We start from the raw sequence: 18,465 nt of genomic DNA, 5'->3' as shown, positions 1-18,465 counted from the left end.
CAATCATTACATTCTCCTCTAACCTCAGTCATGACCAAACTGCACATATATGTTTGTCACTGGATGTTTTCTGCTTTTCACACCATTGTGTGTGCTCTCCAGAGGTCTTTGCGTGTATAAATCCCGGAAGATCAGCAGTTTTTTCAAAACACAAACCTGCCACTGCTAACCACGCTGTGGTCAAGTTCCCTGAGATCAGTTTTCTTCCCTATTCTGATGTGTGATGTAACGATTAACTGAAGGTCTTGAACAGTATCTGCATGCTTTTTATGTATTGCACTGCTGTCATACGATTGATTGAATTCGGGTTTACGAGAGGATAGTGAGTGTACCTATAAAGGGTGTTAACACTGTGGCCACCACTCTGGACTGAAATGCTTGACTGAATTGATCCTGAGCTACTGGCATCATGAATGTACGTTGTAAGGACAGACATGACACAGATTTGCAGGACTTGGCTCGTCTTGCCAGCATCAGGTCAACATCAAGCATCAGCTGATAATTAAAACACAAATAATGTGAAAAATTATTCATTCAGTTCATGATATCAGTTCATTCCTGTAGGTGAGGGGTGTCAAACTGGATCAAGAGTGTGGGTGCAGGCGTTCATTCCAACTGTTGGAACAGCTGAGGGCCTACTGAAACCAAACAACAAAACAACAACAAAAAACAACAACAACTAGGAGTCAGGGTTAGCTTCTGCTTGGTTGGAATGAAAACCTGCACCCACACCAGATCCAGTTTGACACACCTGTGTAGGTACAGTGTATTTAAAATACCAATCTCACTTGATCTGGTTCATTTTGATCAATGAGAAGACAATTGTTCTAGACTCAAGAGCCGCCCCAAAATCCGCTTGTAGTGGTGTACTCGGGCAAGGATCGAATCAGATATGGAAGCCAATCGTACCTGAGCACGGAAGTAGATCTCCGTTTACACGAGGCGCCATCCTGTGACCTACACTGCCAGAATTACACAAATTAATTCCTCCTGTTGAATATACTGCTTGAACGCATGAATGAATGCTAGTTTAAGTGTTTTCTGATCTTGTGGGATTTTCACACAACAGCCGGTAGATTTTTTTCAGAATTGTGCAATAAAAAATAAAAAAAAAAGGAAATAAAACATCCAGAGGGTTGTAGCTCTGTGGATGGAAATTCCTTGCACGAGAAAAGTCATTGCAGATTGGCCAGACTGGTTTAAACTGACAGAAAACAGATACAGAATCTCATAACCTCTCTGTACAACTGTGGTGAGCAGAAAAGCATCTCGATGCACAAGACACAAGGCAGATGGGCTACAACAGCTCTGTCATGTTCCACTTCCGTCAGCCAGGAACAAGAAGTTAGGGGTGGACAAGACATATGTTACATTCAACACTAATTACATCAAATCAAATTCAGCCTTGGATTTATAAATAATAATAATAAAAAAAACAATGCATAACAGAGATTAATACTTTGCTTCCTGCACAAACCTTACTAAAATGCAATTTCTATAAAATGCAAACATTTAGTAAAACAGTGGTTAGCAACACTGTCTTGCATATCCAGAGTCCGGATTTGGTTCCCGCCTCAGGTCTATGTGCATGGAGTTTGCATGTTCTTCCTGCACTTGGTAGGTCCAAATGCATGCAAATTAGGTTAATTGCCATTCTTATAGCCCAAAGACATGCAGATTACCCTAATTGGCAACGCCAATTAGGAGAAAAAAGGAGTACATGGAGAAAATCCATCAAGCACGAGCAGAACATGCAAACTCCACTCACACATACATGGGTGGTAAAAACAGCCCAGTACATCATTGGCAGAACCTGTAAATCCAGTATTATTCTGTTTTTACTGCATATACTTACTGCATCGTCCTGAGCCCTAGATGGATGGGTGGGTGGATGGATGGGTGATATATATCCACCCATAGCGTAACTACCAAGGAGTCCAATGGTGATGATTGTATTTCGGTTGCATTATTTTTCAAATGTGGTATGCCAATGGGAATGTCAATTAGCCTAATCTGCATGTCCTTGGACAGTGGAAGAAACCGAAGCCTGGACCCTGGAGGTGCAAGGCAACAGTGCTAACCACTTGAGCCACTGTGCCGCAGTATTTATAACACTACTTATTTGACCTGCACCTTACAAGATGCACAATGCCTATATTTGCACTGATGTGTGTGAGTGTATATATACATACACACATATACACACACACTGAACACTACTATTTGCAATTTCTTCATATTTCTTTGAGTATTCATACTAAAATTGGTGTAAGCGCCTAGAAGCAGATGAGCTGTAAAAGATGTTGCTTAAATTAAAGCATTGCTTGCAAAATTAAGGATCCTTCCAATAAAAAAAAATCTGTAGTGTCCGTAACCATGTTAAATTCTTGTCACTTAAAAATATCTTAATTTTACATTTTCGAATAGTACACTTTTTTTAGGTTATGTCTTTTGAAAGCGGCCAAGTTTCACGGGAACGACAATTTCATCCATTAAATTCATGATCATTAAAAAATTAGAAATCAAAAAGGTTACAGACACTACATAGCAAATGTGCTTCTTTTGAACTAATACGAATATAAATGTGTGTATTGCAAAAAAAAAAACAAAAAAAAAAAACGAAACATGGATCGGTCGATAAAAAGTGTTTTGAAAAATTATCCTATCTGAAACTTCACTTTTGGGGCCCATGTGAGACTCTTTTTAGCACCGATAGCCTGTTTTGGCCGACAGGAAGTGGCTTCTTATGAGGGACTTTAAACCTGGAACAGCAGCTTCAGCTCGGCTAAGGCTAACTCAGTGTGCCGATTTTGACCAAATCACATCACTTAACACACCATTTCCGCAGTGTGTCAGGCCTGGAAGTGCTCGACTGACCTCATGTTAGCCATATTTACTACTAAACCTTTAAATGTATGAACAGACGCTGGACCTTTAGCGAGCGGAAACTATTCGTGTGGTGTGCTGGTGGTGAAGTCCTGTCTTTACTTACGTGCTCTGAATTCCTGTCGCTCTGCAGTGTTGCCCGAGAAGACATGGTCCCTGAGGTCTTTCAACTTGGACTATTTGTTTATTTATTTATTTGTTTATTTATTTATTTATGTATTCCTTCTGTGTAGCGTGGTGAAGGAGATCCGCCGTCATGTGTCCGTGTGCATCTCCGCTCCTGGTCTTCAAATCAATCAGAATCCCAGACACTGGGCTTGGCTCTGCTCGGTCCTCTCGTCTCGTCTCTTCTCTTTCTACACAACGCGTGTTTTACTCAAATAATCCACATGTTTCACTCTCTCACCCCCGAGACACTACGGTGGATGAAAAATGAATGAATAAATAAATATCTTGTCTGCATCAGTCTGCCTGGAGCGGATTGTTTTCACTACAGACTGGATGAAATGTCCCGAGCCGTCTCTCCATTCTTCTCATTAATTAAACCTCATTCATTACACAAGAGATACACACTTTTTTTTTCCTTTTACAGCTTCTACTATATTACTTTCTACGTGCAATATTATTTAAAAAAATAAAATAAAATAAATATATCCGGCTTGTATTTTTTTTTTTTTTTAGGTCTGTCTGTTTCTCGTTACAGATGAGTGTTTTTTAGTTAAACTAATCCGCTCCCAGGTAAACACGCCGCCCTTCAGTAAGACTTCCTCTCTGTACATTTCCAGGAAAATAAAAATAAATAATTAAATAAAAAAATAAAAAAAAGAATCCAGAAAGAGCAGTCTAGACGCGGATCTCTTTCACCCTTTAGATCCCTCGCTGAAAAAAAAAGAAAGAAAAAGATTTCAAACAAAGGCGTGAAATCATCAAAGGGCAGGGCTTACGGAAAAAAAAGATCTGTTCCTAACATACATCCCTCTCTTAGAGTAAAATCAGAAATAAAAAAAATAAAATAGGCAGCTGTTCGTGCTCTTAGAGTCTTCCTTCTCAAAAAAGCAGCGTGTCACACACACACACCATCATTGAGGAAGGACGTCAGGACGGAGAATGGGCTGGGCTGCGGTTGAACACACACACACACACACACACAGCTTCTTAAAGAGACAATCCGCCCTTTCATTCACACAGCAGAAGCGGAGAAAGGCCGCCATGTAAACGCAGCTAGCAGTAAAGTACCTGGACATGTCACTCTCTACATCTTCACTGCAGACAGGAAAGTGTTATAGAAATACAAACTTGAAATCACATCTATACGTTTGCCTTTTTTTTTTTAAACACAGAGAATTAACATTTAAAGATTGTCCCCCTGCCTTCACAAATAACTAGCCAGCTAGCTACATTTTAGCTTAACTATCAAACGTTCCTTGCAGCCTGAGATGAGAGAGAGTTCAGTATCCGAGAACACACCAGTTAGTCAGTCCTGCATATTTTAAAAATGTTATTTACCTTAACATATGACACAACATAACATAACATACAGCAACAGAACAACAAAACAGAACAACATAAAATAAAACAATATAACATATCTTAACTTAACAATGTAGCATAATATAAAAATATAACAATGTAACATAATGTACCATAACATAGCATAGTATAAAAAATATAACAATGTAACATAATGTACCATAACATAGCATAATATAAAAATATAACAATGTAAAATAATATAACATAACAGCATAACATAACAACATAGAATAATATAAAAATATAACAATGTAACATAACAGCATAACAACATAACATATTATTACAACATAAAATAACTCAACATAAAACAACAGCATAATATAACATAACGTAACAACAGAGCATAACAATATAACACAACATAGCATAACATAGCATAACAGCATAATATAACATAACACAACAGCATAATATAACATAACATAATATAATATACAAAAGAGCATAACAACACAACATAACATAACAACACAACATAGCATAAAATAGCATAACATAGCGTAACATAACATAACATAACAAAACATAAGTTAGCTTCCTGGCTAGCTCAGTATGCAACTGCATTGGTCTGTGTGATATAGGTGTCAAACCCATGTCATTTATTCAATAAAATAACACATTACATAGATCAGCCATAACATTATGATTATAAGATATTGTATTCGTAGCTACTGTAACAAGGGCCAAATTGTGATGGCTATCATGTGCCACATGCATGTGAAATAATTTGCCATTTAGTGTACAGTATGAGTGTGTGCACCGGTGTCCTGCGATGGGTTGGCACCCAATTCAGGATACATAGGATAACAGGCTGTTACACTTTTTCACACTTTGCAACATCTGTTTCTGTTTTTAGTTCATATTCATGTCAGACTTCTTCTGTATTCAGTCACCTAGTAAAATGTATGTATTCCAGGATTTAATGATCTCCAAACTTATACTGGCACTGCATTTATGGTTTTGTGAAGTTCCCATAAATTTTAAACATTTACTAGGAAGCAGAAATAATAAAATATTATTTTACACACAGTTGAAAGTCATTGCACTTTGGCCTCATTTAGTTAGACTAAAAAAAAAATTAGCTTATTCATATCTTTATCACTACCTCTATATTGCACTTGCAAAATATTCATTGTTTGAATGTAAATACAAATGCATTAAATAAATTATTTTCAATATGATAACTTTTTGTCAATTCTATTAATTCTATATGTAATTTCTATTAGAATTACATATATATTGACATTTCTTATTAAATCCAGACTGAAGTTGGGATACTTTGGTGACATCCTTAGGTTAAAAAGAAAAGGAGAATAAGCAACCTGTTGGGGTATAAAACATCCCAAAGGTCAGCCTCCCAGAGTGGAACTTTCCACATCAGTAATGGGAGCGCTGGCCTTGTTTGAATTTGTCAGGGTTGTTTTCAAGATCACATGCACAGATGTTAGTGTTACACAGTGACATGAAGCTAAACAGTAATGTGTTAGTGCTGAGCAGAGAGAAACACTTTATAGTTATCTTTATAGGTCTCCACATTTTTCCAACACTAAAAATCAGCTGATTGAACCAAGGAGGGGCTGCGGATTTAGCAAATTATGTAATCTTAGTTGTTTTAAGCAGGAAAACCCAAAATACACAATGATATCGCCCTATTAATCTGTATATGTAAAAGGGCAAAAATAACTTTTGTGTATTTCCTGCTACTTCTACTAGTCTATGGGTCTAAGTACTATTAACTACAGTATACCTCTAACAGATGAATAGTACTTAGTAAACTAGTGATAGACTAAAAGTCCACTATACATTTATTCTGGGTGGGGATGGAGTGTCTTAGTGGTTAGCACTGTGCACCTCCGGTGGGTTTGAATCTTGTCTGCAGTTTGTGTGCTTAAAGTTTGTATGTTATCTCCATGCTTTATGTATGTTTGTTTCGAAAACAAAACAAAATAAGGAATAACACAAATTTATACCACAAATACCACAAGGTGCTGGGGCAACAATATCAATGCTTTCAGTTTGCATAGTTACATTTTTCAAATGTAGATACCAGTAACTTTTATTTATATGTAAAACACTAAAAGGTCCATAACAAAAATATACTGTATAGGGAAAAAGTGTGTGTGTGTGTGTGTGTGTGTGTGTTTTAGAGCTTTATAGGAATAAATGGTTTAAATTAAATTATGCAAATGACTATTAAGTATATGACTTACTGTGTAAAACATACAGCATGCAAAATACAATATAAATAAGAAAGATTATCAATTTTAAATTACTTCTACCAAGCTTCACTTTTATTAACTGTAATCTGCGGCTGTAGTAAATATAGGTCTGTGCCTTGAAGTTAATTATGTAGTACTTTAATTAACCTAATAGAACGTGCACTATGTGGCCGGTAGAGGGCACTCTTGGACCAGTTTGCTTGTCCTCTTCTTCCATTTCCCCTGTTTATTAAATGGTACAAAATGGCAAAAAAGGTTTCATTGAAATGATCTAACTTCCATATGGATAACCTCCTTAAGGACATTTTTCATAGTTACAGCTCAAGTCAGGATTTCAAGATTCCTAAGAAATAAACAAGACAACTATCCCCTCTCTCTCTCTCTCTCTCTCTCTCTCTCTCTCTGTATACAGTATATATAGCTTTTTATGCAGTTAGTTAGAAGAGAACCATTTATCTATAAATAGCTTTCAGGAAAATGCCTGTGCAAAATGACAATGAAGTCACTTAAACAACATGCTGTGCATGCTGCCAAAAATCTGCTTCCTGCTACATATCCTCTCCCATCCGGAAGACCACTTGGGTGTTGTAGGGGCACTTGCCTCTTAGTGGCCTTAATAATTTTGACATATAATATATATTTTATCATTCTATTTTTTTATAGGTTGAATCTACACTTCATCAAAAAATGGTATATTGTAGTTTATTTTTGGTAGTTTAACTCAAAGATTGAAACTCACATACATTGTGGATTTAGTATGTGTAAAGTGAAACATTAATAAGCACATGAAAAGAAGAAAAGGAAGAAATTCTTATACATATACATTACAGCAAAGTTAAATACTTTTTGCATACATTGTTACAAAGCTGGGGTGTGTAGGATAAGCCATGATATGACATGCCTGGGGCAGACAGGGTTAAGAGACTTGTTCAAGTGCAAACAGAAACTGTTTTGCAATGCTGAGGCTTAAACCCCCAGACCTCAACCCCTAGCACCCTCCACCACTGCCCTATTTACTGGGACTCCATTCAATCATCTATCCATCTACCTTGGAACATGTGTAGTCCAACTGGGGACCGTGGAAGTGTTTGTTGGCATTAGAGTGGATTTAGAACTGAATCTGAAACAGTATAGCTATATTAATAATAAATGCAGATATTGTATATGCAGTTGTATGAGTGATACAGTGTACAATTTGGCGCCAACAGCATGAATCATTGCACCCAACCTGCTTTGTGTCAACAGTCCAGACTGATCCTGGTAGTGTGATGATGTGGGAAATGTATTCCTGGAACTCTTTGGTCCTGTAAATACTAATCAATCATTGCTTTAAATGTCACAGTGTATTTGAGTACTGTTGCTGACCATGTGCATCTCTTCATTGCCACAATTTACTCATCTTCTAATAATTACGTGCCACATAATGCACCATTTCATGAAGGAAAAAGTTGTCTTAAACTGGTTTCATAAATACAACAACAAGTTTATTGTTCTTCATTGGCCTTCCCAGACACCGGATCTAAGTCCAAGAGATCACCTTTGGGATGTGGTAGAATGAGAGATTGCAACCTGAGAGTGTACCTAAAAAATCTGCAGGTGTGTGTCGATCATGTCACCATGGACCAGAAACCCAAAGCAATGTTTACTACATCTTGTGGTGCTCATGCCACAAAGAATTGAGGCTGTTTTGAAAGCAAAAAGAGGCCCTACCTAAAAATTGTATCATATTCCTGTGGAAATGCTTGGTGTGTGTACCTTTAGATAATTTGGCACGTGTCCTTATCCAGCGAGACTTACAAAATTTTCTGGCAATATATATGCAATCCTTATATTTATAAGGATAGTTCTCTAGGCCAGTGACTCAGCTGTTTGGACATCAAGTGTAATTTAATTCCAGCATCTAGGCATCAGAACAGAAAAGAGCCTTAATGCATGCATTAATTAATGACAGTATGGATGAAGGGAAGCTACAGGAAGTGAAAAGAAAATAGCTGCAGAGAGATAAGGAAGAACCTAAAAACAAGTAATGCAGATGCATTTTGGATGAACTACAGAAGTTAAAATGGTATGAAGAAGCAGACTTGCTCAAAACAAGTTGCAGTAGTTTAGTCCCTAAATGAAAAGGGACCGGTCATGCACCTGAGTGGCATCTGTGGATAGAAATGGATAAAGACTAAATGTAAAACAGGGTTAATATGATTGAGGTATAGCTGACAGTTAAAAGATAACTTTGACAACTACTCAATTTCAAAAGAACCTAAGTTAAGTATAAAACAGCAGATAGTTCATTGATTTTTAGTATGGATAAATGTGTTTGCCAGCCCAAGATGGAAAAACCCTGATCTAAAATTCTCCAAATCACAAATTCCAATGTAGCAAATACAGAACATCCCAATCACACCATCTTGTGGCTAGTAATAAAAATACACAATAAAACATAAAATAATGTTCGATGTTCATTCATCTGTTATACCATAATGTGTAAAAGTTAGTACCCTCCTATTTCTAATTCCATGATTTTGTGTAAAATCATATTAAACATCATATGATTGTAGGAGTCAAATACATCCTAAAAACATAAAATAGGACTTTTGATTAAATAGCTTGTAAATCCATCACCTTTATGAAGTAGATTTGCTGTTGTGCTTCGGATCATTGTCCTGCTGCGTGACCCAATTTCGACCAAGTTTTAGCTATTTGGTTTTAGGGCCAAACAACACCACTTTGGTCTCATCTTTCCATTCCATAGCACATTGTTCCAGAACTCTTTGTGGTTTGTTCTGACGCAATGTTTCGAATCTTAGTTGTGCTTCCATGACAGAAAGTGCTCTGACCTGAAAACCTTCCAAACAAACTGTACTTCTTCAGTCTTCCTCTAATTGTGTTGTCATAAACTTTAATATTTAACATGTGAGGCCAAAAGGGTCTAAAAAATTGTTAAACCAAATTTGGGTTTTTGGATATGTCAGATAGATTGAAAGTTATCATTACTTTTATAATGTAAATTTTACCCCTATCGGAATATGGGAATGATGTCACAAAAATGAAGACCTTCAAAATGAGCATATAATAATAATAATAATAATAACAATTATTATTATTGTTATTATTATTATTATTTTACTTTAAAACAGGATGTCACTCTATACTGTGCAATCCTGAGCCCTATATATATATATATATATATATATATATACACTCAACTCATATAATCAACACAAAACAGCAAACCAAAATGTGTGAAACCCTTTTGTTTTCAGGTTCGTGCGAGGACCCTGAGTGAAAACACAGATATGTACACAGGAAGAACATTTGAAATGTTTCACCACCATGCTGGCCTGTTTGCACGTACAGCCTAAACACTGGCACAAACAACACTTGCAACAAGCAGTGCCCCTACACTGTATTAAGCAAAAATAAAAAAAACAACAAAAAGTTAAAAACAACTAAGGATGATATTTAATTGTAAATAGAGAGATGGTAATAAACACACAAACAGTGAGGGTTCACATTTCCCATAATAATTCTAAACACCCCCAACCCACGTTATGCTTTTACAATATGTCATGCAACCAACATGCTCATAATGCATTGTAAGCATTTCCGCCCTTTGTATCTGTGCATTCTAATGCCTCGAATGCTGATGTACAATGCCTTCTTTCCTTTGATGTGGCAAGACTCAGGTAGTCTTGCCGAAGATGATGTGACAAGAGTTATTTTTTTCTTGAACAGAGGAAGCAGTGAGTCCCGTATACACACAACAGAGCTGTTGAGTTTCATTTCCTTTCTTCTAATACACAGAAAACCCTTGGATTCTTTTTGCAATACATTGGTAAGTTATGTTTAGAAACAATTACATGTACAAGAAATATATATAAATTAAACAATGCAGAAAAAAAAGGTTTTTCTTTTCTCTTACCCATATAGTAAATGATTACATTTATATATATTTATATCAATATATATTCATTTTTTACATAATTGTATATATTTCTATTTACTGCATATATCACAAGTTTATTTTTTTTGGGGTCATGGAAATCTGTATTTTATTACAATCTTAATTTATGTGTTCAGTATTGTATTACCAACATACCTCTTGTTCAAATGACATGGTACATGACAACATGCATTTATTTGTATCCTCACCTGAGATCCTTAGTGAAGAGTTGTTTATTCTGCTTTCAGGTCAAAGTTTTGAATCATGCTTACACACTTCAGTGTATTAATGACCATCATTGCAGTGGGTGATGCATGTGTAATGTCTTGTGAGTGTGCAGACACCACCACCATCAATTGTTTAAACAAGAATCTGTTGGTGCTGCCTCTTCCTTTGCAAGGTACCAAGAACCTCTTTGTTAGTAACAACTACATCAAGGATCTCCCCAGTGAAGGTTTAGAAGAATTACACATCCTTGATCTTACCGACAACAACCTTAGCGAATGGCTTACTGGTACTACCAGACTACCCAAAATGACAAGCCTTACTCAGCTGTTTCTAAGGGGAAATAGACTTAGCACTTTTGCGCCTGGACTATTTCAAGAACTGAAGAATCTGACTTACTTGGATCTCGGTGAAAACCATGTTGAAATTATCCCAAAGGAGCTCCTCCAAGGTCTGAGCCACCTGCAAACTCTTATTTTGAGGCTAAACCGGATACATACCCTCTCCTGTGGAGCTTTTAAAGAATCACCTCAACTTAGGGAGATCCACCTGAACAGTAATAATATTGAGGTGCTAGATATGTGTGTGTTTGAAAACTGTGTCAACCTGAGCAGGCTGTTCCTGTCCAACAACCGTTTGAAAAGTATAAATCAAGAGACTTTCCGAGGAGCACTTGGCCTGATTCACCTTGATCTCAGTAACAACATGCTTACCAAAGTTCCCACTGATGCCCTTAAATACACCACTAACCTCAACAGCCTCTACCTGCAGAAAAATGCCATCATGTCAGTTCCTGGAAATGCTTTCAATGGACTATCAGCATTAAGAAACCTGGATCTAAATAACAACCGCATTCAGATTTTAGCCGCGACTTCTTTCAATGGTCTTTACCAGCTTGGTGAACTAGATTTGAGTTTTAATCAGTTGCAAAACCTCTCCTCGCAGGTATTTCAAGCTCTAGGCAAACTAGAAAACCTTAATTTATATCATAATGCGTTGGCATTTCTTCCAAATGGGCTGTTTAATAATTTGAAAAAGTTACACGAACTACAGCTTGACAAAAATAATATTCGGGTCATTCCTCCAGATCTATTTCAGCCACTTTCAAAGCTCAGGTTTTTACAACTTGACTATAATCATATCTCAGAGCTCAATTTATCCTCATTTGCAACAATGAGAAAGCTTAAATACCTTGATCTAAGCAACAACCATTTGATAAAGGTTTCAAAAGGTATTTTACACAAGGCACCCTTGATGCTTGATGTCCAACAGCAATCCTTACAAGGAAGTTCTGCACTTAGTGAACTTATCCTGAGCAATAACAAAATTCAGGCGATAGACAAGCAGGTATTTGAAAACTACACCAATTTGAATAAACTCTGCTTGTCCAACAACCGTTTGAAACATTTAGATGAAGGAACCTTCAGAGGTGCACTGGACCTGACTCACCTTGATCTCAGTAAAAACAACCTTATCTCTGTGCCCATCGATGCACTTAAGGATACCCCAAATCTCACAAATCTTCACTTGCAGGACAATAAGATCAAATTCATCCCTGAAAATGCCTTTTTAGAGCTATCTGCATTGAAGAAATTGGACTTGAGCAATAATGACATTTTACATTTAAATGAGAAGTCTCTGATGTCTTTGTACAATCTTGTGGAGTTAGATCTGAGCTCCAACAAGCTACAAAATCTGCCAAGATTTCTTCAAGATCTGGGGAAACTGAAGATCCTAAAATTGCACCAAAATAGTCTTGAATCGCTTCCCAATGGTGTGTTCAACAACTTGACTGAATTAACTGAACTACGACTTGATAGCAATAATATTTCTGACTTCTTACCGGATCTATTCCATCCATCAACTGAGCACAGAGATGCACACATCACCAAATTTAACTCATCCTCATGCTCAGCACTGACAAACAACCTCCTGACAAAAAGTTCTACAGATCTTTTCAACATTACCCTGCCATCCAATAAGGATGTTAAATCGCTAGCCTTACTAACAGATACTGAACTTATTGATCTTTTATTCAGTAATAAATCTGAGATATTAGATATGAACTGCACCACTGCAATCAGGCTTTTTCTCTTTGACAATCACTTGAAAAGTGCAGAGAAAGGGACTTATAAGCAAACACTGAAACTGACTGATCTTGATCTCAGTAAAAACAAGCTCACTACTATCCCCATTGGTGCCCTTAAGTACACTACCAATCTCACCAGTCTCAACCTGCATAAAAATGCTATCTCCTTTGTTCCTGGAAATGCCTTTTCTGGACTATCGGAATTAAGAACATTAGATTTAAGCAAAAACCAACTGGGTATTTTGAAAGAGGACTCTCTGATAGGTCTTTTCCAGCTCATTGAACTACACTTAAGCTTCAACCAACTGAAGGATCTCCCTTCAAATCTCTTCCGAGATCTGGGCAAGCTTGAGGTGCTTCATTTATACCACAATGCTCTGGCATCACTTCCAAGTAACTTGTTCAACAATCTGACCAAATTAAGAAAATTAGTGCTTGAAAGAAATAATATTTCTGTCTTGGTACCAGATCTATTCCGCCCAATGACCGAGCTCCGAGAATTACATTTGGATAACAACCGCATCTTTGAGGTCAACTCATCTTTATTTAGACCACTGACAAAGCTGCAGCATATCTATATGAACAACAATGAAATTATGAAAATTCCCAAACACTTTCTACACAAAGCACAAAATCTGAAAGAGCTACATCTGATGAACAATGATATACATTTCGTTTCATCATTTGCTTTCAAAGGTCTTAACAGACTCCGTTCTCTAAGACTCAGCAGCAACAGTATTTCCCGTCTCCCTCCTGGGATGCTGACTGGCCTAGATGAACTACGGGAACTCTGGCTTAACGAGAACCTGATAGAGAGGCTCCCAACTGGGCTTTTTACAGGACTTCAAAACTTGAAAATACTCGACTTGGCCAATAATGTGTTGATTTCGCTATCCACCGATGATTTTAAAGACTTAACAGCATTAAAAGAATTACACCTGAGTTTCAATAAACTCAATAAACTTCCAGGGGACATTTTCAGGACATTGGGCCGGTTACAGAAGCTCTTCCTGCAAAATAACTTCCTGTCCCACTTACCCCCAACAGTGTTCTCTCCTTTGACCTTTTTGCAAGAGCTTGATTTGGATAACAACAAACTCCAGTATTTTCCTGCTGCACAATTTCAAGACCTGAAGAACTTGAGACAACTACATCTCGAATCGAACCTAATACAGTCACTGGATAAGGGGACCCTGGAGGCTCTTACTGAGCTGAAATCCATATATCTCAGTGCTAACCCATGGGACTGCTCTTGTGTATCTAATACGTATGTCAGTGCATGGATCGCTATGAACAGGCAGTTAGTAAAGGGTAATCCCACCTGTGCCAAAAACCATTCTCTTCCTGTCTCTCATTTACAGCATTGTGTCAGTGTAGCACATTTCTCTGCAGGTAAACCACACGTGCAGATGATGACTATTCTGACAGTTTTCATTGTGTATGCTTAAACTCTGCAAGATCACTGTTAGTTGATTTATTTATTTTTTTTATGTCACTGATTTGATTACCTTTAAAAATCTCACAGACAGGCTGACTTTCCTCTAAAGTTGCTTTGTGAAAATGTATATTGAATGCTATACAAATAAAATGCTTCTGCAACAGCTTTTTTCTGTTCTTGTGTCTTTTTCCTATATTCCAGTGTGGAAGTCAGAGGACTGTAAAGCGCAGGATTAATTACTACATTTTACACCCTAAGTTTAGGTCATGATCACAGCCATTGATGAAGTTCGTTGAGGTATCATTAAACTCCAGGCTTTATACTACATTATAATCGATATTAATTTAAGTGATAATTGTGCCTTATTGATTCAGTAAAACTATATTTTAATAGATAAGGACTTACATTTGAGCTACTTCAGCTTAAAGTCTATGACTAAAAATATACAGAGTCTTATTTCTGTGGATGAAAGCATGCATCTGAGCAGCTGTAAAAATATCTTTACGAAGAACATAAGATACAAAGCCTTTGCATTTAAAAGCATTTTATTTGAAAATAGTTACAGATTTACACAAATCTCAATATTTCAAATACCTTTATACAACAGTTAGTTACAACCAAGCAATGTGATTGGACAAAAGGAATTAAATGAGTGTGGATATAGAGTATAACAGCACTGAGATGTTTTAACCTAATCACTCTGCTTCACAGGCGGTTAACTTGAGGGATCAGGTACCCTCTCACATTTTTCAGATTAGATGACTATAGAAACTGTTAAATTCTATTTCTGCATGGAGGATTTATTTCACCTCACTGAAAGCCACAGGTGCTTTTCTGTAAGTTTCAATTCTCAAGTTTGAATGGTACACGCAGTAATCCATCTCTTTTAAGGTATTTGGTTAATTCCAACTGGTATAAATAACACAATCACAGATCATGACATAACACTTTAACTAATAATAACTTCAAAAAGCAATTATTACTATTATGTTTATTACTGATAAACGAGTCAGCTGCGCCCCCGTGCCTACAGTTGCATGACGGTCATGCTGATATTCAGTACAACAGTGCGACCTCATGTGCAATATTGCTTAAATATAAGTAAGTGCATGTCCATGTTCTGGGCACATCTTAGCTTTCCTAAAGTGTTTATAACATTTAATATTTTACATGGTTATACATATAACATTTGTCTGGCAGAAAAGCAAATTTACTAAGCCATCAAATACACAAAATGTGCATTTGCTTCTTGTTGTTGTTATTCATCATATTATTATGATATCAGTCTGGGCAAACACATACATTAAGACTTATGTTGTATAATTCACTATGTTATATTTTGTTAGCCAAGTTGCTTTCAAAATTTTCATATTTAAGGTGAACTTCAAATGTTTATCGTGCTTGCATAATTATGTACAAAAACATTCATAAATAACATTATAGGAGAATATTTGCATGCATGTAAAAAAGGTAGGCCACATGACAGAATTTTAATACTTTTTAGCTGTCTTTTATATAGAAATATTTTCAAAAGCATCTGGCTTTTTATGTATGTGCCCAAGATTTGCTTAAAAAAAACAGCTGTTAGGTTTTACTGAGTGTGCTGGAGAATATGAGTTCTTTTGGTAACTTTGTCGCACCTGTTCCTTTCTATTTTTATGCAAAACTCAGCACTCAAATTTTTTTATTTATTATTATTATTAATTATTTACATATTATTCTGTAATTTTATTTATTTATTAATTTTTAAGGTATGGTTGGAAATAGTGAATGGTTTTGTACATGATAATGCAGACATAATAAATATACACTACACTATGTTGCCATAAATATACACTATACAGTCATTCAATTAAAAACATATAATTCTTAATCCATAAGGTTTAATATGATGTTGGCCCCGCCCTCTTTGCAGCTATAATAGCTCCAACTCTTCTGGGAAGGCTTTTCACAAGGGGTGTGTTTATGATTTCTTCCAGAAGCACATTTGTAAGGCCAGACACTGATTTTGGATGAGAAGACCTGACTCGCAGTCTATGCTCTTATTCATCCCACCAGTTCCAACATGACTGCGACTCGTATCCAACATCTCCCATAAACACACTCCTAAACTGAGTGGCAAGCCTTCCCAGAAAAATTTAAGCTGTTAGAGCTGCTAAGGGGGCAGGGCCAACATTATATAAACCCTATGGATTAAGAATTGGATGTTACTCAAGTTCATATGCATGTAAGCAAATAATTTTGGCAATATAGTGTTTATAACAAAATTACTTTCTTAGGCGGCATAATACTGTAGCGTTTTTACGCCGGGAAGAATGCTGGAGAGATGAGTGAGCTTATTTGCTACCCAATGCAATGGCTGGGAGTACTTTATTAAGCACACAGCATGTAAGGCATGAGCAGCACCTTCACTCAGGAGCCTACATCCTATTCAGCACTAGCTTGAACTGGAGCACATTTCACACGTCACACAATCACAAGACACACTTCTAACTCACACACAAACACCCTGGCCGAAGCCACTAATCCAACCACCTTTCCTCGACAGGGTGAACACCTAACAACCCCTCCCGCAAAGCATGATGGTTACTAGTCCCAAAACCCCGCCCACGCCACAATACTAAAGATAATATGCTGCCTAAGATTTTTGCACGGTATAACACTAATGTTTACTGTCCAGGTTTATTTCAAGCAGCTATATTTCTTACAAGCATTAAATCATTAAAAACTACGACATTGGTTCTAATAAACATTGATATGTTGTATAATTAGTATCAATTATTATTTAAATGTCACATAATTATACTCAATGCCAGGAAAGAAGGTGGTAACCTGGTACTTGTATTCAAGGTAACTTGTGTTCAAGTTTCCCTAAACAATTTTTAAATCAAATCTGAATCATAAACGGACCCGTCAATTTGATTAAACACAAGATCAATTGAAATGCATGTTCAATTAAATCACACAACTCTACACAGTAGTAGCCTCAACGAATCACACTGCATGATCCTTTTCACAAAGACACACATTTATAATCATTGTAATTCCTAACATATGCATATTTAATTTTTCCCACATTTCTGACAAGTGTACGGTTTTATGCCAGTGTGCATCTGCATGTGACCTTTTACACAGTTTTGCTGGTTGAAGCTTTTCCCACAAACCTCACAACTAAATGGCTTTTCTCCAGTATGAATGCGGTTATGCCCCTGCAGATTTCCCAACTTGCCACATTTTTTACACTTATGTGTTTTTTACAAGTATGAATAAGCATATTTAGCTTAAGTCCATTGGGCAAAATGAATCCTTTTTCAGAAAGCAAGCATTTATGGAGTTTTTCATTGGTGTGCAAAAACCTGTGTGCATTCAGGTATACTTTGTTAACAAAAGTCTTTGCTCACACCTGAAAACTTTCACCCTTGTACTGAATTGAATATTGTATTGAATACAAAAGTCTTTCCCTATGTCTGGCACATGAAGGGTTTGGCTGTTCCATGCACTGGTATGTGTCGAGTGCTTACTACAAACCTTGCCTGCATATGGCTTACGACCAAGTGAGTGAGAGTATGTCTTTTCAGATTTTCCCTATGGCCGAACATCTGGCCACACGTTTCATATTTGTGCTGCTTCTCTCTTGTATGGACTACATTGTGCTGGACGTCTCCTGAAACTTTTGTCACACAGGCTGCACTTCCAGGGCATCACTTCTGAGTAAATCCTCCTGTGAATGTTAAGGGTGCTGGATTGCGTGAAGCATTTCCCACACGTCTCACACTGAGACATCGACATCGATACTTCTTCTCCCTGGTATGGAGTCTTTGGTATGACTGTAAACCTGACTGGAGAGTGAAGCCTTTTCCACGCAAGCCACAAAGATAGGGCTTTACATTTAAATGGACGAGTTCATGCTTGTCCAAAGCGTCTCCCGCCTGTTTTACACGGATGTGCCTCACTTTTCTTCTTGCCATGAGACAAGAGTTGTTTGTTCAGTGCTTTTCAGAACCTGTATTTATTTTCTCACACACAGCAGGTGTGATGGGCTATCTTGGAGTGTACTTGCTTGTGCTGCATTAGGAAACGCTTTACTGAAAAAATTCTTTTCACACATGTCACATTTATTGGACGTGCTGTT

The 18,465-nt window shown here is 36.9% G+C and overlaps 2 protein-coding genes across 3 annotated transcripts in view; one reads left to right on the top strand and one right to left on the bottom strand.

Annotated features, from left to right (window-relative positions):
* Nucleotides 1-3,134, bottom strand: part of mark4b (MAP/microtubule affinity-regulating kinase 4b) — a 43,424-nt gene extending 40,290 nt beyond the window's left edge. For both annotated transcript variants that reach the window (XM_053507072.1, XM_053507071.1), the window contains exon 1: nucleotides 2,993-3,134. In XM_053507072.1, the coding sequence (XP_053363047.1) occupies nucleotides 2,993-3,037 (45 nt within the window). In that variant the 5' untranslated portion in view covers nucleotides 3,038-3,134. The remainder of the gene's footprint in view (nucleotides 1-2,992) is intronic.
* A 7,705-nt stretch (nucleotides 3,135-10,839) lies between these two features.
* On the top strand, nucleotides 10,840-14,368 carry si:dkey-182i3.11 (protein artichoke). Its single transcript, XM_053506879.1, has one exon. It carries the CDS (start codon nucleotides 10,846-10,848, stop codon nucleotides 14,341-14,343), a length of 3,498 nt encoding a protein of 1,165 aa, XP_053362854.1. The 5' UTR covers nucleotides 10,840-10,845; the 3' UTR covers nucleotides 14,344-14,368.
* Nucleotides 14,369-18,465: the final 4,097 nt, after the last annotated feature.

Source organism: Clarias gariepinus, chromosome 11, assembly GCF_024256425.1.
Source record: "Clarias gariepinus isolate MV-2021 ecotype Netherlands chromosome 11, CGAR_prim_01v2, whole genome shotgun sequence".
Taxonomy (NCBI): domain Eukaryota; kingdom Metazoa; phylum Chordata; class Actinopteri; order Siluriformes; family Clariidae; genus Clarias; species Clarias gariepinus.
Note: the sequence above shows the minus strand (reverse complement) of the source record. Positions and strands in the feature narration are given on the sequence as shown.